Here is a 20,783-nt window from a genome sequence, read left to right as displayed (position 1 = left end):
TATCCCCATGAAAATTTTTTCCACAAAATCACTTCGCATATGATATAATATTTTCTTCTCACACACACTCTATATTTTACAAAATTAATTCGTTTTCTCAATGTCAGCAAATTCTTCCGGAATTAGAAGCAAAAATTGCAATATTCGTATAATAAACAGGTTAATTAAATTAGAATTATGTTTTTAAATATCGTTGTAGGATACTTTACCAATGATTCGATGAATGATAGGACTCTCTGAATCGGCGTCAAAAATTTTCTCACTGGGTTTTCGTCTATCAATCCCAGCTCATTATATACGCAACCAATCAAAAATCTGATATGGGAGTCCAAGGCTAACTTTTTGTTGTCTACCTAATAAAAGAGGAAGCAGCATTAGTGAGAATAATCGCAAATATTCAATTTAAATTATCTTTTTATTCTTAATTTAAAGTGACAAAAAGAATAAAAAACCTATTCTAAGGCATGTTGTTATGTAAATGAGACTAGACATCATATTTTATGTTATGAAAAAAAAATATTTAGAATTTTAGAACAAAATAAATAGAAAAAATGTTGTAAACAGAAATTCATCAAAAGTGACACCTCAGAAAAGCTAAAATATTGAATTTTTGGAACTTTTGATAGAGCACGTTTTTAAATATTAATTAAAGTAAATGTATATTTTGTAAAGATTCTTTTTAATAAAAAAAATAAAATTTTGAAGAAGAACACAAAATCTTCTGAAAAATAATATCACATAAACTCATATTATTTTCTAATATATAACTATTTTATATAAAAATCAAATTCAATGATCTTAAAAGCGAAGGATAAACCTCAAAATTTACGAATATAATGAGTGGGAATATAATGCTTATCTATCATAAAACCATATGAAATATCAATTTTTGCTTTACGCCTAATTTTTGACGACAATTAGCAAAAAATGTTAAATGTTAACACTCAGTCCATTTGAATATGAAAAATAAAATTGACTTTGATTAAATGTTTTTATTTATCATGCAATTCTTCTTGCGACCAAAGATTTGAATAAAAGTTCAAAAAATAAGATAGCTTAAAAAATAATATACGGTAGTGTTTACTAATAGATGAATAGTATATAAATTCTATTAAAAAGGTAGTGGGGCTTCCAGGCACTTCGTGCCCTCTAGCCCCGAAGATGTTTAGTATAAATGAAGTTTTTATTCGGAAAATTGTTAGTCTTCTGGTGTGAATTCGGAGGACTCTTCTTCTTCCTCCATTGCTTCTGGGAAGAAGCCTTCTTCTGGGTCGAAAACATTATATAATGTGTCGCTTTTCACAAATTATATATGTTTTCATGTTTTGTCACTTTTCTGTCACTTTTCAGGTAAAAACATTTTTATTATTATATATAAATGAATTTTACAAAACCACCGTTACCGTTCTTTGGAAATAAGAGTAGATGTAAAGATATTATATTGAGAGAACTTAAGAAACTACCGAATGGTCTAACATTTGTAGATTTGTTCGGTGGAAGTTTCTATATATCCCATTTATGTCATACAATATTCCCAGACTCAAAGATTATATGCAATGACTTCGACAACTATATGGACCGTCTCAAACATATTCCAGACACAAACAATATATTGAAAGAGTTAAAAGAAAAGATACCTATAGGTAAGATGGAACGTATACCATTAGATAACAAAAATATTGTGAGAGAGGTTTTGAAAAAAGCAGAATATATAGACTGGGATAGTATATCTGCTAGACTATTATATAGTGGTTCTATAAGAGTTCATGACATTGAAACACTTATGTCAAAAGTTTTATATCTTAACTATACAAATGTTTTCAAAGAGGACATAGAAAAATATATTGAGGGTATAGAGTTTGTGAGATGTCATTGGACAGAGTTGTATGAAAAATATAAAGACAAGGAAAATGTTTTCTTTATAGTGGACCCGCCGTTCTATAACACATGGGATTTTCAATACCAAGTAGACTGGACTTTGAGAGACTCTTTAGAAACTTAGACGTTTTACATAACCATCCATGCTTTTACTTTACATCCGATAAAAGTGGTTTAGAAAGTGTCATGAAATGGTTAGAGGACATACATGACTATGAGTTTAGATATGACAAGATAGAATATGAGAGAGGTCCTATAAACCGGAGAAAGTGTCATAACAAAGAAATTTTATTAGTAAGTAAATGTGGTTTGAAATAGGACTACTTGTTTTAGGTTTTTTCCATTGTGTCATTTATTTCTTTGACGTGGCAGAAAGATATAGAGAATATGAAGATGAACCAATGCCTGCAAATGTTCAGTATATGTACTCGTAAGAGATATTTTTATCTAATATTAAATGGACGCACAGAACTTAGCGAATGCACAGCAACCTGGACAACCAAACCCAGAGAATATTCCAAATGAAGTTAGAATACAAACTGCAATGGCAAACTATGGTCAAGTGCCAACAGATGTACAAATGCAAACTGCCATGTCAAATGACGCTGCGTTAGGTTTGCCACCATGGTATGCAAATATGAGATGGAAAGAGTTTTATACAAACCTGAAGTGGGATATAAACAACTTTATGCAGATGACGCGAACACAGGAGTTGACCCAGAATATGTTTTCTACCAGAGGAGAAACAGAATGTATGAGCTCCAGTTAAAGAATGCTATGGAACTCAACAGGAAACGCAAAAGACTAGGCGGACATTAGATTTTTACATATAGTAAAATGGGTTTCTTCAGTAGTATTGGAAACTTCTTTCGAAATGTTGGAAGAGGTATATGGAATGGAATAAAAACCGTAGAAGAGGAATTTGGAACGGAGTCAAAAATATTGGTAAAAGAGTAGGTCAGTTTGTTGGTATTATACCTAAAGACCCTGAACCAGAAGAGCAAGCTCCTGTTATACACAACAGCCTGAACCTGCACCACAGTCTAGTTGGCAACCAAATCCAACACCTCAACCGTATTAAAAATTATATTTTTACCGTTCGATAGTAGTTGTATATGAAACTAAGTTCTAAGTAAAACGCATGGTATAATGGAATTATTCTTTTTCTTCCATCTGTAGTAAACCATACTTGAAAGTCTGAAATACTTCCACTTGGTGGTTCGTATAACTTTGTAGGTTTTTCGTAAAAGTCATTTGCCAAGCATAAGAAAGAGTTTTGGGCGCCAGAAAATGAAGCATGAACAATAATAGCAGCTGGGTCGAAAACATTTTCATATGTTCCATTAGGGTTTTCGACTTCATAAAAGTCTGGGTGTACTGGATATGCTGCAGGCTGATTTAAACATCCTCATAAATCTATACCATGCCAAGTTGTTATATTTTGTAGAAATATAAACGTTTTTCCAAGGTCTTCTATTTTATTGATTTAACAGTTGCATTTTTCCTGTCATAAATAATATCGAGATGGTACTCTCCCTCGTCAATGTTATACTGGTTTGCATATTCGATATAGATATCGTTTATTTTTTCTTGAAAAGCTTGAAGAGTTGTTTCTAAGTTTACAAGCAAACTAACTTGTAAAAGTTTTCCCTGTTCAAATTTCTCATACATACGTTTTTCTTTGTTATAGTATCGAACTTCAAAACCGACCGTAAATGGGAAACCATGTATGGCTTCTGAAATGAACTTCATTCTACGAAAGCCAATAGCTTTTGTGACAGATGGGTCTCTTAGCCATCTTAATGGGTAGTCAAAACGATAGCCTTCATGCTTTACGGTCTCTGTCTCAAACTTTTGACCGACATTAGTAAAAAGTTCATCTAATGGTTTAGTTGTAGCAACTCTTGAATTTTCTTTTTCTATTGAAAGCATATTTTATCTAGAATAAAAATGTCGAAAGATATTGCTTCCATAAGAGAAATACAACACAACCGACAACTCATTATGCAAGCTCTAAATAAGAACACAACAACTTTTCAAACTATTCTAAGATATCTGAGTCATTGAAAGAAGGAAACTTAAAACTGACATTAAACCCAATGACAGATGAGTTTCTGTTTCAAGACAAGAAGAACAATACTGTCTGTATAAATCCAACAAAAGGAACTTTAAACGAGAAACCTATAAATGAACTTCTTTTGAAAACAGATGTTGACAACAAAGCTGACAAAGAATATGTAGACGATGCAATAGCAAAAGAAGAAGAAAGAGCTAACAATGCTTATGCAACAAAAGAACATACTCATCCTGAACTAGCAGACAAAAAATATGTTGACAATAAAATGTCAAGTGAAGTGACAAGAGCTGAAAACGAATATTCTAAAAAGACTCATACACATTCTATATCTGAAATAACAGACTTAAACGTTAGCCTTGAAAAGAAAGCGGATAAGGAATGTGTGGCTAGTGCGTTAGAGAAGAAAGCAGATAAGGAATATGTGGATGAAAAAGATAATGAAATTAAAGAAAGGGTTGAATGGTACCATGAATGGACATCGAAGATTTTTAAAACTAAAGCCGATACAGGATGGGTTTCAGGATGTTTAGACCTTAAAGCAGATAAAACTTATGTTAACAATGAGTTAGAGAAGAAGGCGGATAAGACTCATACACATACAAGTTTTACAACTTTTACAGCAGACGACATAATATTGAACTTTGACCTTGGTTCAAGTGCACCTTTAGAGAATCCAAGTACAAGCGTAAAAGATACACTAAACAATTTAGATAACAGTTGCAGGAACATTGAAAGTCATGCCAGAAACTTTGAAGCATATGAACTACCAGCAATGTTAGATAAGAAGGCTGACAAAACAGAGCTTCAAACATTAAAGACAGAAATACTTCAAACATTATATCCTATAGGCTCTATTTATACGTCAATGAACTCTACCAGACCAGAAGTAGTACTTGGTTTTGGAACTTGGACTCAAATAGTCGACAGGTTTTTGTATTGTGCAAACTCTTCAAAGGAAACAGGTGGAAGTAAAACGATTTCAGGTGAAAATTTACCTGCACACAGTCACTACATAGATTTAAGTACATCTCAAGCAGGTTGGCATAAGCATAGATATTGGGATTGGTCAGCAATGACAAAAGGTAAAGGATATGATGTTAAAGACAACGTTAAGTTTGCTATAAATTGTTACTGGAGTAACACTGAGGGAGGAGGAAACCATACACATCGCGTTTCGGGATATACGCAAACAACGGGACAAAGTAAAGACTACATGCCACCTTACATGACAGTTTACGCATGGTATAGAATTGCTTAGTCGTCATTTTCAACTTCTTTAGCATATTCGTCAGGAGTTGTCTTATATTTGTTAGGAACTGTCTTTGAAAGTATACCACCTTGAACTTTGACAAGTTTGAAACGAGGTCTGACAATAGTCGTTTTATCTTCTGCTTGCAGTGTGTACATTTTGCCATGTTTGCCTAAAACTTCATAATATTCTCTTGTATACTTTCTTCTATTTTTACGAACACGAATGTGAGTACCTGTCGGGTTCCCATTGTTGTCATAGTCAATAGTATTTTCATATGGGTCGCGTTTAGGTATTTCTATTTTTACTTTGTCACCTTTCTGAAGTTTGAAGCCCGGCATTCTTTCTTGTTTGTCTCTTTTGACTAAATTATTAAATATATAGTCTTTCTCTAAGTCAGGGTTGTTTTTCATTTCTTCGGGGGAGTGGTTTCCCAAACCTTTTTGTTTACGGTTATTGTAAATATTTAAAACTTGTCTCATCTTTGCCTGGGAGAAGTGTCTATACTTGTCGTCATATGACATTTCATTTGCTTCACACCTTGTGGTTGGTTTAAGTCTCTTAACATTTTTATACAACCGTCAATGACACCAAGAGCAGAATGGTTTTGGTCGACAATGAAATATTGGTTTACATTTTTTGAACGCAGATAGTTTTTTACATCATCTGATTTGAAAGAACTTTCACAGTCAGATGTCAGTTTTGTTGGATGGTATTTGTCAACGAATATTGTCAAAGCAGTTTTCACATCTAAAATATTTTTGGACCATAATGGTATGGCTTCACAGTATCTTGTGTTTTTGACCGACAAATATTAGCCAGTATGGTGGTCCATCTGTTCTAACTCTCGGAATGTTTTCCAAGATATCCATAAACCAAGCATTTGGTGTTGAACTAAAGATTTTTTCATGAGTGCTTTCTTTGTCGCTTTAGAAACATAGGGGTCCTTGTTTGGATTCGTCATTTTTTACCCTATAAGAAATGGGTTTATTTGGCGCATTAGCAGGAGTTGCATCCAGATTTTTGCCCGCAGTTGGAACAATAGCCAGAGGTGTATTTGGAGTTGGAAGGAAGATTTTGAGTACATTAGGTATACTTAAAGAGAAAGCACAACCTATTATACAAACTGTACAGAAAGGTTGGGATGTAGCACAAGATGCAACAAATCTTATTCCAAATCCTGAAACAAGAGGAAAAGTTCAAGGATGGATGGACAATGTAGGAAGACAAGCAGGAAACTATTATAACAAAGCAAATGACTACTATAACCAAGCAGGACACTATATGGACCAAGGTGAAAGATTCTTTAACAGAGGATATAACCATGCACAACAGTGGGTAAACAATAACCAACCTCAACCGCCTCAAACGTGGGGAATGTAAAGTTTTTTACTGAGATGAAATGAACAATACAGCATTGAGACAAATGGGTTCAAGATGGATTTGTCGACTTCCAGCAGTTACACCACGTGTTTGTCAAGTTCTTCCTATACCTCAGGAAGTTTTAGACCGACTTAAAAAACAACAACAACCAGTTGAAAACAAACCAAACTAAAATTTTTTACTGAGATGAAATGACCGAAGAAGTTGAAACGGTAGATTTGACACCACAAACAAAAAGTTCAGAACCATTGTCAAAACCTGTCAAAGAACTTACAGATGAAGAGAAAAATTCAATAATAGAAAGTGCCAGGTCTGGAAATACAAACCCTAACTACAAAGTCACTTTTCATAAAAATGGAACGGCAAGTATCTCAAAAAAGAAACAGACTCTCACAAATAAAATATTGAAGTCTGAAGGAGCTTTCGAAACAACAGATGGAAAAGTTTACTTCACTGACCAACAGTTCATTATAGAACATCTCATTGACTTAGAGTCGAAATATTCTAAACTTTACAACAAACACAAAAAGTTGAAAGGAAAACAAAAACAAATGGCATATGATATTTATGAAGATGTTGACGACACAACTGTTCCTGCAGGTGAGGTAAAGTCAGAGAAACCGAAAAGTGACGAAAAACCGATAGAAGAAGAAAAACCAAAAACTGAAGATAAACCAAAACCAAAGTTTAGTTTGGAAACTAAACCAAGTCAACCTTCATTAGCTGGTATGGGTTGGCGTCAAAGACTTATGGCAGCAGGCGGTTATGTAAAGTAAAGAAAAAAAATATTTTTTTATTTTTATAAAAATGCCCCCATATAGAATGGATAGAAAATCTGCTAGAATAAAAGCAGAGTTGCAAAGATATGGTTGGAGAGTTTCGAAGAATTTTAAATATAGGAAGGGAAGACCCATAAAAGTCTATGACAAATTGTCTGGTCTTCGCTACGAAATGGATTTGGAAACAGCACGTGCAAATTATCCAAACAGACTAGAGAGGTTAGAAGAAGAACGTCTTATGGACATGCCTTTCGATGTTAGTGAACCTCAAGTTGAAGGACACGACGGCTTTGCCAGATTCTACTGGAAACATGACGAACAATTGCATCCTTTGAGAAGGAAAAAAGGTAGTGCAGAGGATGGTCATGCTCCCATGGAAAGAACAAGATATGCATATGAGAAGTATCGTGAAGTTAGAAGTCAAATTACATCTGGTCGAACCTTTACAGTAAACTTTGACGAAGGAAAGAACAAAGAAGGCTTCATGGGTGTACTTGCTGCAATTCAAGACGGAAATAAGAAAGGACACAATCTCAGATTGACCATAACAGATTTGGATGGTCACATTTACTATGCAAATGGCAATGAACAAACAGCCGCAAAACTTCTTGACGCTTTCAAGACTACAAAGAGAGAACAAATGGTTGACTCCGACTCAGACATTTTGAATGCAATTGAAGGAATTGCAAGTGTCAAGTTCGAATGGTACCAACCTAACCCTCAAGCAGTCAGACAACATGCTGGATACTTTCCGTTCATAAATAAGTCTGACATTGACTTGACAAGGTATGGAATTTACAATTCAATTGAAACAATTGTCAATGAACCTTGTATTCTTACATGTCTCAGGAACTCTGGTCTTGTTACAGAAGAGAAGATGAAGTATCTTGAGTCATGTGTGAAGACAAGGTACATTCTCAGAGGTCAATTGGCAAAAATTGCACCGTTGGCAAATGTCAATATCCGAGTCAACATACCTACAGCTAAAGGTTCTTCACATGACGACTATGTTGTTGACAAAGACTTACCATGGTTGAAGATTGTAATTGTCCACAACCACTTCATGTTGAACGAAAGTCTTACAAACCCATTGTTCGGAAAAGGCAAGTGCAACATTGTCAGAGCTGTAAACATTCTTTTCGAGAAAGGTTTGTTGGAACCAATTCCAGATGACAAGCTGACAGAAACTTTTGTACCAAAAGACGAAACAAACTTTTCACTGTTAGCAAGACCAAAAGTTGTTCCAGACAAAGTTCTAGTACAAAAGAAGTACACAATTCCACAAGGAGTTGGATTGTTCGGATACCAACCTGAACCAGAAGAACTTCCAATGAGGTTGCAAGAACTTCAAGATGCTATAAACAAACTTCCATTGAGACATCCAATTGACGTCAAATTGTATTGGAGAGCATCTGAGTTAGGTCAGAAGGTTTTATATGAAACAGGTTGCTTCGACGATGTTTATGAGATAACAGGAGAAGTTTCTCAGAAGATAAGAGACTCACTTGAATTTCCACAAACTGGACCAATTGGTTGCGACAAGTTCGACTCAGATGAAAAGATATACTATGTCGACCTTAACGCTGCATACATGAGGTTTGTCCAATATATTCCGACTGGAATTCCAAACGAAGATGGTGAGTTCCCGGGAAGGAACTATACAGTTGGAAAAGTCATACAACAACTGTATGATATTAGGAAAGCTTCAAACCCCAAACTTGCAATGACACTCAAATTGCTTATGAATTCGACATGGGGATATTCCATTAAGAAACCTCAAGAGATGAAGAGTAAACATTATGAGAAGGTCGACAACTTTGTTGAAAGGTTTTCTCCTTTTGTTTTGAAGTACGAATTCACTCAAGGTCAAAGTGGCTTAGTAACCACATTAAAACCTATTGTCGAACATTGGTCTTACCCTCAGTTCGCAAAGGCAGTCCTTGACAACTACAACAAATTCTTCTCCGAAGTCAAATCCAAAGTCAAGGTTTACTATGAGAACATTGACGCACTCATGACGAACGAAGAAGGATACAACAAACTCATTGAAATGGGTATGGTCGGTGAAAAGATGGGTCGATTCAAATTGGACAAAATTTTCACCGAAGTTCATGTCCTCTCCAAGCGTAAGTACTGGGGCATACTTGAAGACGGCACAGAAATAAAACATTGCATGAAGTAAAAATTTATTTTTTTAAAAGTGACATTTTTTAATTTTATTTGAAATGTACGCTGAGTTTGTTGGAGAAGACCGTTGGGAAACTTGTTTGTTAGATGAGAAATATGAAATGGCATACCATTTTAAAACAATATATTTTTACATATATTAAATGCTTCAGGTTGAAAAACAAAGAACAAAAGTAGCAGATACAAAACCGTTAGACTATATCTTTACAAATGCTGGTAGGACTATTTCAGATGAAGAAATTTCATCCCGAGCATACAGGTTTGACTATCCAATTCGTTGGCTTCAAAGTCCTTCAGATGCAAAGGCAATAGCATTTAGAAGAGTTTTGTTTTCAAATAGAACTAACGCATTTATGTTCGCAGTATATTTTCATGGGCAGTATAAAGGTTCTGATGGTCTAATAGACAAATTCGACGAAATGAGAATCTTTACAGTTCGTTCAGACGAAAGTCTTGAGAAAACTCTAAATGACTTTCAAACTCAAATGAACAAATATTATTGGGAATTTCAAGAAAAATACGACTCTTTACTAAATGGAACATACTATCTGAAACTAGAATATGACAAGATGAACTCCACCGTTTCATTTCAAAAGATTGAAATTAACCCTCCAAGAGATACAGAGTTTTTATTTTGGGAAGTAGACAAACGTTCTTGGGCACAATTTCTTCGGTTACTAAACCAGAACGAACCATTACCACCAGATGGTCCATTTAAATTTATACTTCCACCAGCAGATTTGACAGTTTATAGAAACGTGTTTGACCCTCAAAATGTTATGTGTCATGCAAGTTTCAGTTCAAGCAACAATAGTTTTCTATGTATTGGTAAGGACTTTTATGACTTTGCTTCTAAATTCTACGAACCACCTAGTAACAGTTTCTCTGACTTTCAAGTTTGGTTCACAACAAATGGTGTGCAACATATTATTCCATTGTACTATGACTTTTATCTCGAATTGTCTTTCATATATAACTACGGAAAAGTGCTGAAAAAGTATTGAAAAATAATGTTTATGTTAGCATGTTAGATCTAACACGTTTTCTAACCACTTTTCTAACATCGTAGAAAACTCATGAAAACAATTTATTTTTGACACTTTCACAAAAAACATAAAAAAGTGAAGTTAAACGTTAAGGTTTACTGAACTGGTTGGATGTCGCCTTCACAGGTTATGTAGAATGGCTGACCAGAGAAGCGAAGGAGACCCTTGAGAATTTGTATAATTCGTGGAATTGGACTCTCTCTGTTTGGAAGTAGTATCCAAGGACGCTTGGCAAAGAACTTTATAATGGCTTCTCTTTTGGCGTCCTTTATGTCGTCGAAAGGAGTGTTTTCTGGTATTTGAATTGGAATTCCAGTCGAAGTCTCGAGATTCAAGGCAGCCCTTCCAGAAATAGCGGTGAACTTGACCTTGGGCTTCATGACCTTGCGCAAGTAGTCTTTTACGCAGTTGTTAATTTCAATTAGGTAAATTGCCTCGTCAAGTCTTTCTTGCATTCCAAGTTCTTCCATCCGACAGGAAAATATTTTCCCGACAACTGGAAAAAATTTTCCGGACAAAAGAAAAAATTTTTCCTTCCGACAAGAAAAAATTTTCCAGTTGTCCGTCCGTAAACCATTCAAATTTTCGAAAATTGAGAACTTTTTGGTCGAACTTCAGAAAAAGTTTTTCCTTCCGACAGAAAAAGTTTTTCCTTCCGACAGGAAAAGTTTTTCCTTCCAACAGAAAAAGTTCTTCCTTCCGACAGGAAAAGTTTTTCCTTCCGACAGGACACAAACGAATGTCTCACGTCCCACCAACCGAGTCCATTCCCAAACCAGAGGAACCTAAAGAACCACAACAGTCTCCTCAGCAACCTCAGTTCCAGCAAGTACCTCCGAATTTCTACCAATTTCCACCTCAAGGTTACTACCCACCACAAGGCTTCCCGAACTACCCTCCTCAGCCTATGCCTTACTGCCCCAACCCTTGGATGTTCCAGCAATTCCAATCTCAATCCAAATCGAAGAGAGACCAAGAGTTCGAAGAAGGTCTGAACCGCTTACGCAAAGAGTACGCTACAGCCCCTATTGAGAGAAAGTTGTTCCCGGACCCAAAAATATAATTTAGGGTAGAAGGTTAGATCTAACCTCTTTTCTCACCTCTTTTCTACCCTCTTGAATTTGTCATGACTTCTTCGTAAATGTTTTGTCAAGACTTCTTCGTAAATGTTTTGTCAAGACTTCTTCGTAATGAGTGTAAAGGACCCAAAAATATATTTTAGGGTAGAAGGTTAGATCTAACCTGTTTTCTAACCTCTTTTCTACCCTCTTGAATTTGTCATGACTTCTTCGTAAATGTTTTGTCAAGACTTCATCGTAATGAGTGTAAAGGACCCAAAAATAATGTTTAGGTGAAGAGGTTAGATCTCACCTGTTTTCTCACCTCTTTTTTCACCTCTTGAATTTTCATGACTTCTTCGTAAATGTTTTGTCAAGACTTCTTCGTAAATGTTTTGTCATGACTTCTTCGTAAATGTTTTGTCAAGACTTCTTCATCGTAATGAGTGTAAATGTTTTGTCATGATTTCATCGTAAATGATTTGTCAAAACTTCATCGTACATGCTTTGTCATGACTTCTTCGTAAATGTTTTGTCATGACTTCTTCGTAAATGTTTTGTCAAGACTTCTTCGTAAATGTTTTGTCAAGACTTCTTCGTAATGAGTGTAAAGGACCCAAAAATATATTTTAGGGTAGAAGGTTAGATCTAACCTCTTTTCTACCCTCTTTTCTACCCTCGTGAATTTTCATGAATTTCCTTAAGATAGAAAAAATAAAATTAGTTTTATTTTTATTTATTTTTTTATTTTGTATGTAAAGACATATATGTCAAACATTGAGTTTGAAACAGTTAAAAAGATAGACAATGACACCAAAGTGGTTAGAATTGGTGATTTAAACGTAAGATACTCAAAGAAATACAACAAATATTCTTTGTCAGACATTTTATCTCCATCTGGAAAGAGACCGAAGGACTGGGTTAGAATTGCTTCTACTCAGAAAATTTTGACAAGAAATCCTGAGCTTATGATATCAGTAGCATTTCATGGAACAAGAGCATATCTTATAGACAAAAGTCTTATACCAATAGTTTTGTTATGGATTGACCCAGTTGTTGGATATAACTTCATAACATATGGTTCATTCGATACGGAACGTTGCAGTGAAGGCTTACTTTACATCGTTCAGAAACCGAAGGACTTCAATACAAAGAGATATAAGATAGGAAGAACATATAATATAACTCTAAGATATGACAGTACAGTCAATATAGTCAAGGTTGTGTTTGCTAATGATATGAGAGCTGCTGAAACAGAACTACTCGAAAAGTTTGAGAAAATGTATGGTGCTCCCACGAAAGGTAAAGAAACGTTTGAAGTAGATGAGATAGATAAAGCTATAAAATTATTTGACGAAGTTGCTGAAAAATACATGTAAAGCGTTTATTTTTGGTCTTTTGTGAAAGTCAGAAAATAAAGTTAGTGTCATTTTTTTGTATTTTTTTGTATGTAAGATATGATTTCAGGGATTTTTTTGACGAAGTGTCAACGTTCACTTCGTCAAAAAATAACAGTTATCTAATGAAAAAGTGTCATTTTTTTCATTTTTTTGTATTTGACGAGAATGTCGGGTAGATGGTTAGATCTAACACGTTTTCTAACACGTTTTCTAACACGTTTTCTAACCTCTTGAATTTTCATGACTTCTTCGTAAATGTTTTGTCAAGACTTCTTCGTAAATGTTTTTTCACCTCTTTTTTCACCTCTTGAATTTTCATGACTTCTTCGTAAATGTTTTGTCAAGACTTCTTCGTAATGAGTGTAAAGGACCCAAAAATATAATTTAGGGTAGATGGTTAGATCTCACCTCTTTTCTCACCTCTTTTTTCACCTCTTGAATTTGTCAAGACTTCTTCGTAAATGTTTTGTCAAGACTTCTTCGTAAATGTTTTTTCACCTCTTTTTTCACCTCTTGAATTTTCATGACTTCTTCGTAAATGTTTTGTCAAACATGAACGTAAATGTTTTGTCAAGACTTCATCGTAATGAGTGTAAAGGACCCAAAAATATAATTTAGGGTAGAAGGTTAGATCTAACCTGTTTTCTAACCTGTTTTCTACCCTCTTGAATTTTCATGAATTTTCCCGAAATAAAAAATAAAGTTAGTTTTATTTTTTTATTTTTTTTTATTTTGTATAAAAGAACAGAAATGTCAACAATCGGCACAACAACAATTCAAACAACAGCACCAAACTCGTTAGTCATGAATCCAACATCTATGTTAGTAGAAATGAAAAGCTTCATTCCTTCTTCATATACTTTTGAAACAGAAATCCAGAAGATAAAGCAAGAACTTTTAACATGTAATTTAGACTGTAGTGCGAAAGATGAAACAAATGAACAGTATCTTTATGAAATGCAGGACATTATTGACCATTTGCCTAAATTGCCTGAAATTCAGCAACAAAAACTAACCATTCCTGAATTCGACGAAATTGAAGTCAAAGCAACTGACTCAGTAGAAATAAAGAAGTTCATTCGTAAGGTAAACTATGAGTTTCTAGGATTTCATTGCAACCATAAGGTTATGGACAAAGATTGCGACATGGTATATAAGAATATTTCTGACATATATAAATCTGAAGAATTTAAGACCTACGACAACTTTGTTTCGTTAGTTGCTGAATGTGTATGGCAGATAAGAGATAAAGATAAAAGATGTAAAATATGGAACGAACAAATAAGACCAACAACTTTTGAGTTAAAGAAAACCATTGACGCCTTGGTTGTTTTAGCAGGTAAGGTTTCAGAATATAACGCAAAAATGAACCCGCAATGTTCTAAATGTAAAGCGGCAATTAGGAAATATAACTACTCCGTCAAAGAGATAGAACGTATGAGAAACGACTATGCAGACTTAAAGAAAGAAGCAGAGAAGCCGGTAGAAAATAAAATGGACATGTTAGAATTTCTGAACAAAAACTATCCAACAGCAGAAGATTTCCTTCTATCTGACGTCAAGAAGAAGTATAAAGAGACTTTCGGCATAGTTAAAACATTCGATATCCTCAGCGAAGAAATAGAAGCTACAAAACTGTTTAGAGTCTCACGAATTCATAACGTTTACCATGTAAAACGCTTATAAAATAACTGGGGTAGAAAAGAGGTTAGAAAACAGGTTAGATCTAACCTTCTACCCTAAACATTATTTTTGCTGAATTCAGCAACAAAATTCTGAGTAAAATAATTTTTAGGGCTTGTGTCAAACCGTTGAGTTTTCACAAAATTTAAAAAATAACGTTTACCATGTAAAACGCTTATAAAATAACTGGGGTAGAAAAGAGGTTAGAAAACAGGTTAGATCTAACCTTCTACCCTAAACATTATTTTTGCTGAAAAATGACCAAAAATCATGAGTTTTGTGTGTTTTAGACCATGTTAGAAAAGAGGTTAGAAATGAGGTTAGATCTAACCTTCTACCCTAAAATATATTTTTGTCTGATTTACGCTCATTACGAAGAAGTCTTGACAAAACATTTACGAATAAGTCTTGACAAAACATGTACGTTCATGTTTGACAAAACATTTACGAAGAAGTCTTGACAAAACATTTACGAATAAGTCTTGACAAAACATATACGAAGAAGTCTTGACAAAACATTTACGAAGAAGTCTTGACAAAACATATACGTTCATGTTTGACAAAACATTTACGAAGAAGTCTTGACAAAACATTTACGAATAAGTCTTGACAAAACATATACGAAGAAGTCTTGACAAAACATTTACGATGAAATCATGAAAATTCATGAGGTGAGAAAAGAGGTTAGAAAACAGGTTAGATCTAACCTTCTACCCTAAAATATATTTTTGCTGAATTCAGCACAAAAATCTGAGTAAAATGGCATAAGATTGCTTCCCTCGGAAAACCGAGAGAAGAGATTCCGTATGAAAACAGTGAAGAACAGCGAGTAGGTAAGAAACCTTAGTCGCCAAAACTCTATGAAAACAGTGAAAAATAACAGAGTATTTTGACAACTTCAAACAAGCAGGGTAGATGAACCATTTATTTTTCAAGCTTGACTTTTTACAATTTGAACTTTGTTCGCGTAGATATGAATTCTGAAAGAAGTATGAGGGTCTTGTATGACTTTGTACTTCTCCCATAGTTCATGTCTGTCAAACTTACCTGCCATGGACTCTTTCATAAGTTCCATGAAATCGTCTTCGGACAATCCGGGGAAAAGTACAATGTCAGTAAGTATTCTTTTAACATCCTTACTTAAACTCTTTGCTGTCTGTACACAAATGACAACTGAAATGTTAAAGTGTCTGAGCTTCTTAAGAATTCGACACATATCTTGTTCTCTATTCTTTAACAAAGGATGAGAGGCGAAATCATCTAAGATAAGAAGACATCTATGAGGGTAAGTCTTCCAATCGTAAGATTGCAATTTCTTCGAAATGTATTCTATCTCTTTCTGTTTGTTTCTGAAGTGGTGTTTGTCTAATATTCTCTGCATTTCCTCATTTGGGTCTTTAAACTTAGAATTTATATACTCATTTATAGCATTATACTTCAAAACTCTTCTTTGGTACTTCTTTATCCAATCTAACAACTCAGTATCCTTTATACATACTAACTTAGACTTCTTTATAATATCTTTGAACGAATTGACGGTTTGGTCAAATTGACCAGAAGTCGAACAAATAACAACTAACTCATAGAATGGGTTTTTCTCATCTAGTTCTTGTTGTTGTGCAGCCATTTTAAGATAAGTGAAAGTCTTACCCGACCCAGGTGGTGCAATTAGACCTGTTATACCATTCTGAGCAAATAAGAACTTGTCATGTATAGGCTTTATCTGAGCATTTTCTAACTTCCTCTTGTTCTTGTTTAAAACATTCTCAAATTTCTTGTCAATGTCAGCAAACTTTTTTTCTAACATATTTTTAGAAAAATTAAAATTTTTATCTTTTAGAAAATGTCTAGCGATTTCGCTATCTATATTCGAGACAAGCTTTTCGACAGCAAAACATCTGTCGACCATAAAATCTTACATAGTGTAAACAAGAAAGGTGAATTTGTTCTAAAGTTCTGTTTCTGGGAATATGACAAGAACCATAAAAATTAAGCAGAGCAGTCTTAAAATTTGTCAATGACAGACTTGTTGACAGAGATGACGCCGATTGGAAAGATGAAGTCCAACAAAAGTTCTTAGAATGCAAAGAAGACACATGCGCTGTTCTTGAAGATGAAATAGAAAACAGAATAGATGAGCTATTAAAGGACAAAGAACTTTTACATAAATATAGTTGCGCCAAATTTGACATAACTCCACCAGAAAAGAAGAAGAAAGAAAAGAAAGTAGAAGAAGAGAAGAAAGAACCTGAACCAGTTCCAGAGAAAAAGAAATTTGACATGTAAAAATAAAATTTTATTTTTAGAACATTTCTGGGTCAATGTCAATGTTCTCTTCCTCTTTAGGAGTAAACACTGGCTTAGACTCTAAAATCTTTTTACCCAATTTACCTTGAACTTCAACTATCTTAGACTCATAATATTCATAGTCGTCTGCTTTCTTTGGTTCATAAGGTATAACAAGTTTGTATGCTTTGCCTTCTTTAAGGTTTGAGAACCTTCTGTCAAAACTTTCTTTGACTGTTAACAAACCTTCTATGTCTAAGTCTTCAAATTTCGCACCATTTTTAGTCACAATAGCAAACTTAACTGGTTCGATGTTCCAAACTTTGCTGAATGAAGACTTTTCAAAATGGTAGAAGTAAACATTCAAATATGTGAATGGGTCTAGTTCTTCTTTAAGTCCTGACATGTACTTGTTTACTGAGATGAATTTTGTCATCTTTTCTATCGGATAAAAAAATATTTTTTTTTAAAAATTTACTCATAAAAATTTTTCTTTGTATATACACCATTCTGAACATCTAAAAGACTTTTGACATTTGCCAAGAATGTTCGTTTAGACGCTGTCATATAACCATATTCTTGACAATATTGTTTATACGAATCGTACAATGACCTTTCATCTAAACACTCAAAGTCAGTTTCATCTATGAACAGTTCATATACACTCTTGTTTGCTTCTAACAATGTTTGTCTCTCTTCGGTATGTGGAATTTGTCTTGGATTGAACTTTGAAATATCTAATGTCATAAAATATGAGAACAAGTGGTTGTAAAAGTCAGATGTCAAAGTTTCTGCTAAGTCGTCAAAATATTCTGTATCTTGCATATGAGCTTCTGACGTTCTGACAACTACATATCTTCTGTCAGAACTTTCTAACTTCATCGGAACAGCATTGTTTGAAACCATAATGAAGTTTGCAACATTTTCACAAACTCTTTGGTCTTTATACTTTCTTTCAACAACTCCAACTTTATCTGTTATAAGACTCTTCATAGCATCTGAGTTTAAAACTTTTGTTGTATCTATACTTTGAAGTTCGTTACATACTATAAGTTTCATATTCTCTATTGAGGAGTTAAATTTACCGCAGATGTTTTCTAAGTTTGTCATATTAGGGTTCGAATAGCCCTCTAACAGTTTGCACAAGATATCTGTAAAGAATGTGTTCTTACCTGTTCCTTGTTTTCCAATTATAATGAGAGCAGTTTCATTTTTAGCACTTGGATGTTGTAAGATGTTTGCAAACCAACATAAGATATACTCATAAACCTTTTCGTTTCCATTGCATATAATTTCTTTGACATGGTCTAACCAAGCTTCTATAATATTTTCTTTCCATTCTACTTGTTCGTATTTATATCCAGTGAAGATAGAATAGAAGTTTGGAGAAGGTGTATAAAACTTTTATACCTCGAACTGAAAAATCTTCTAACTTGACAATAAGATATCCCAAGCATCTAACATCTTCATTCCAACTTGTACAACTTTTTTTTCTTAAGTTTCTGTCTACATTCTTGTTCTGAAACTATTGTTGCTCTTGGTTTGTTAAGACAACATCCCATTCTTTCATGACATAACATTCTGGGCAGAGTCAACATAAATGACTAAACGTTTCAAATTCTCGACTGCTTTGTTATAGTCTCGAAATGGACACATATTTCTGAATGCTTGGAAGTCATAAAAATCTGAAACATCTATTCTGTACATTTTTATAAAAATAAAAAAAATTATTTTTTTATTCTTGACTTTGTTGTTGCATTTGTTGCATTTGTTGTTCTTGAGCTATTTGTTGTTGAAGTTGTTCTTGTAATACAATACTTTCACCAGTTGGCATCTTCCAATTCGAAACTTTCTGCGTCATTGACAAATACATAGGACATAAAAGTTTTACAGGAACAAAGTTTGCGTCAACTAATGTCAACGTTATACTTGCCAAAGTGTTTGAGTTCACTAAGGTTGAAAATTCTGCATTCGAATGAACAATAGGCAAACCAGCAGAGAAAGTATTGTTTATACGCATAAGTATTTTTTGGTCATAATGTTTCTGTCGACATTCGAATAACACTTTGAACCTAAGTTTGAAACAATATATAAGATTGGTGTGCTTAATGTCAATGGAATAGACATTCCTTGTATGACAACCTTTTCCTGTTATAGGAAACTGTTGGTAGTAAAAACCAGAAATAAGTTTTGTATTATAGCTCATATCGTTTATAGTAAACTCAGTCGGACATCCAAACATAATGAAACTGCTCTAGTTGCAGCACATGTTACACCCGTACTTAAAGTATTAAATAAGTCAACAAAACCTGTTGGTGGTATATCTGAGTAAGTATCTTCAAAGGAGTATTTTTTACCATTCACAACAATAAAGTCTTCTGGTGTCAAAAGAGCAAAACAGGCTTTGTCGTCATTGTGTTTAAAGTTAGTTTACAATACCGTCCTTGAGGACTTTGTAAGTTTTTGTTGTTATAGAATTATATGACTCAGGGTTTTTAGTCGTAATAGTATAAACATTATGTCTTCTGCCTTTACTTAGCAAATAAACTTAATGAAATGTTGTGGTCGTCAAATATTTTTATGACGTCTGGGAAACTATACTTTAAGTTCAACGTTTCACCTCCTTTCATAACGTATATCTTGTCAATGACATTATATGAAACACAGCAACTAATGTCGGGTTCTATTTCTTTGATGTTTATATCGTCTGCCTCTGTCAAAAGTTTCAATAGTTCTTTCAAAACTTCATGAGGTGCAATGACATATGAGTTCACTTTTACAGGGTTGTGTTCGACCAAGTTTAACATTATACTTAAAGCTTGACAAATCTTCTCCTGAGTTTGAAGTTTGTCTTTCAGTTGTTTTGGTAGTCGTTTCGAATATCTGCAACAGAACTTAAGTCTCTGCTAACTTCAGGATATGTTGGTTGTTCTTTTACAGGAACAATTGTTATACCATCTTCGTCTTCGTATGGTTTCCCCCATTCAACATCTCTGTCTTTGACATTGACAACAACACTTTGACTGTTTGTTTGAGTTGGTGAATTTAACTTCACATCTGCCACCGCCATTAAACCTTTTGAAACACTTACGCTTTTCTATTTTTCGGAAATGACATTTTACTTAGAATAAAAAGATGGACGTATTCGAGTATCTCTTCGAATTGAAGCAGAAACAAAGTTTACACACACAAACAATACAAATACATTGACAGAATAGTTCTTTATACAAACAATGGTAAATGTTATAGAATAGCAGTCTTTGCTGAACCTAAATATTTTCATAAAGCAAAGAAAGTTGGTATAACTGAATGGTGAAAGTTCTTGACGTTGACAAAAATATAAACAACAAAACTTACAGATATTTCTAAAGGTAAGTTTATAATACAATATTATGTCAAAACTGGCGTACTGTCATATTTGACGGAGAGAAGTCAGTTCAAGAACAACTTACTGACCTGCTGCCAAAATCTGCTCGATGGAAGCTGTCGTTATGCCAATCTGAGGAGCCCCAGCAGGTTTCATCGAACGAATCTTCAAAAGAGCATCTTCCGTGAAAAGTGCTATTGGTTTTGTAAACTTCTTTGCTTTCAATTCATCTGGACCGTCTCTGTCACCAGTATATTGTATTTGTACAGTACCAACAGTTGAAATACCACCCATAAAGTCTTCTGAGTCAGCAAATGGAATGCCAAGCCAAAAGTTTGAACGGTCTCCATTTGTATATTGAGTTTTTTGACCTCCTGTATGAGTCCATAC

The 20,783-nt window shown here is 34.1% G+C and overlaps 13 protein-coding genes and 2 pseudogenes across 15 annotated transcripts, besides 2 other annotated features; 9 read left to right on the top strand and 6 right to left on the bottom strand.

The window, feature by feature from the left end:
- Positions 1 to 552: 552 nt before the first annotated feature.
- Positions 553 to 590: a mobile genetic element.
- Positions 591 to 3,424: 2,834 nt separating this feature from the next.
- Positions 3,425 to 3,810, bottom strand: TVAGG3_0701400 (uncharacterized protein; the record flags this gene model as incomplete). Its single annotated transcript, XM_051243406.1, has 1 exon — positions 3,425 to 3,810. A coding segment is annotated over one exon (386 nt), but the record flags the coding sequence as incomplete, so codon positions are not given.
- A 458-nt stretch (positions 3,811 to 4,268) lies between these two features.
- Positions 4,269 to 20,783: part of a mobile genetic element that runs on past the window's edge.
- Positions 5,210 to 5,617, bottom strand: TVAGG3_0701390 (uncharacterized protein; the record flags this gene model as incomplete). Its single annotated transcript, XM_051243405.1, has 1 exon — positions 5,210 to 5,617. The coding sequence occupies one exon, from the start codon at positions 5,615 to 5,617 to the stop codon at positions 5,210 to 5,212; it is 408 nt and encodes a 135-aa protein (XP_051089992.1).
- TVAGG3_0701380 (uncharacterized protein) lies at positions 6,186 to 6,587 on the top strand (the record flags this gene model as incomplete). The annotated part of the gene is made up of 1 exon (XM_051243404.1): positions 6,186 to 6,587. The coding sequence occupies one exon, from the start codon at positions 6,186 to 6,188 to the stop codon at positions 6,585 to 6,587; it is 402 nt and encodes a 133-aa protein (XP_051089991.1).
- TVAGG3_0701370 (uncharacterized protein) lies at positions 6,607 to 6,759 on the top strand (the record flags this gene model as incomplete). The annotated part of the gene is made up of 1 exon (XM_051243403.1): positions 6,607 to 6,759. The coding sequence occupies one exon, from the start codon at positions 6,607 to 6,609 to the stop codon at positions 6,757 to 6,759; it is 153 nt and encodes a 50-aa protein (XP_051089990.1).
- TVAGG3_0701360 (phage tail repeat-like family) lies at positions 6,779 to 7,363 on the top strand (the record flags this gene model as incomplete). The annotated part of the gene is made up of 1 exon (XM_051243402.1): positions 6,779 to 7,363. One exon carries the CDS (start codon positions 6,779 to 6,781, stop codon positions 7,361 to 7,363), a length of 585 nt encoding a protein of 194 aa, XP_051089989.1.
- Positions 7,410 to 9,548, top strand: TVAGG3_0701350 (DNA/RNA polymerases family; the record flags this gene model as incomplete). Its single annotated transcript, XM_051243401.1, has 1 exon — positions 7,410 to 9,548. One exon carries the CDS (start codon positions 7,410 to 7,412, stop codon positions 9,546 to 9,548), a length of 2,139 nt encoding a protein of 712 aa, XP_051089988.1.
- On the top strand, positions 9,973 to 10,557 carry TVAGG3_0701340 (uncharacterized protein; the record flags this gene model as incomplete). Its single annotated transcript, XM_051243400.1, has 1 exon — positions 9,973 to 10,557. One exon carries the CDS (start codon positions 9,973 to 9,975, stop codon positions 10,555 to 10,557), a length of 585 nt encoding a protein of 194 aa, XP_051089987.1.
- Positions 10,695 to 11,069, bottom strand: TVAGG3_0701330 (uncharacterized protein; the record flags this gene model as incomplete). The annotated part of the gene is made up of 1 exon (XM_051243399.1): positions 10,695 to 11,069. The coding sequence occupies one exon, from the start codon at positions 11,067 to 11,069 to the stop codon at positions 10,695 to 10,697; it is 375 nt and encodes a 124-aa protein (XP_051089986.1).
- On the top strand, positions 11,339 to 11,662 carry TVAGG3_0701320 (uncharacterized protein; the record flags this gene model as incomplete). The annotated part of the gene is made up of 1 exon (XM_051243398.1): positions 11,339 to 11,662. The coding sequence occupies one exon, from the start codon at positions 11,339 to 11,341 to the stop codon at positions 11,660 to 11,662; it is 324 nt and encodes a 107-aa protein (XP_051089985.1).
- TVAGG3_0701310 (organellar and viral DNA polymerase type B) lies at positions 12,425 to 13,032 on the top strand (the record flags this gene model as incomplete). Its single annotated transcript, XM_051243397.1, has 1 exon — positions 12,425 to 13,032. A coding segment is annotated over one exon (608 nt), but the record flags the coding sequence as incomplete, so codon positions are not given.
- TVAGG3_0701300 (organellar and viral DNA polymerase type B) lies at positions 13,808 to 14,743 on the top strand (the record flags this gene model as incomplete). The annotated part of the gene is made up of 1 exon (XM_051243396.1): positions 13,808 to 14,743. The coding sequence occupies one exon, from the start codon at positions 13,808 to 13,810 to the stop codon at positions 14,741 to 14,743; it is 936 nt and encodes a 311-aa protein (XP_051089983.1).
- On the bottom strand, positions 15,672 to 16,547 carry TVAGG3_0701290 (protein of unknown function, DUF4106 family; the record flags this gene model as incomplete). Its single annotated transcript, XM_051243395.1, has 1 exon — positions 15,672 to 16,547. The coding sequence occupies one exon, from the start codon at positions 16,545 to 16,547 to the stop codon at positions 15,672 to 15,674; it is 876 nt and encodes a 291-aa protein (XP_051089982.1).
- TVAGG3_0701280 lies at positions 16,584 to 17,026 on the top strand (annotated as a pseudogene). Its single transcript has one exon. A coding segment is annotated over exon 1 (443 nt).
- TVAGG3_0701270 (protein of unknown function, DUF4108 family) lies at positions 17,043 to 17,462 on the bottom strand (the record flags this gene model as incomplete). The annotated part of the gene is made up of 1 exon (XM_051243394.1): positions 17,043 to 17,462. One exon carries the CDS (start codon positions 17,460 to 17,462, stop codon positions 17,043 to 17,045), a length of 420 nt encoding a protein of 139 aa, XP_051089981.1.
- Positions 17,501 to 18,596, bottom strand: TVAGG3_0701260 (annotated as a pseudogene). Its single transcript has one exon. A coding segment is annotated over exon 1 (1,096 nt).

Source organism: Trichomonas vaginalis, chromosome III (genome assembly GCF_026262505.1).
Source record: "Trichomonas vaginalis G3 chromosome III, whole genome shotgun sequence".
Lineage (NCBI taxonomy): Eukaryota > Parabasalia > Trichomonadida > Trichomonadidae > Trichomonas > Trichomonas vaginalis.
This window is presented reverse-complemented; position numbering and strand designations above follow the sequence as displayed.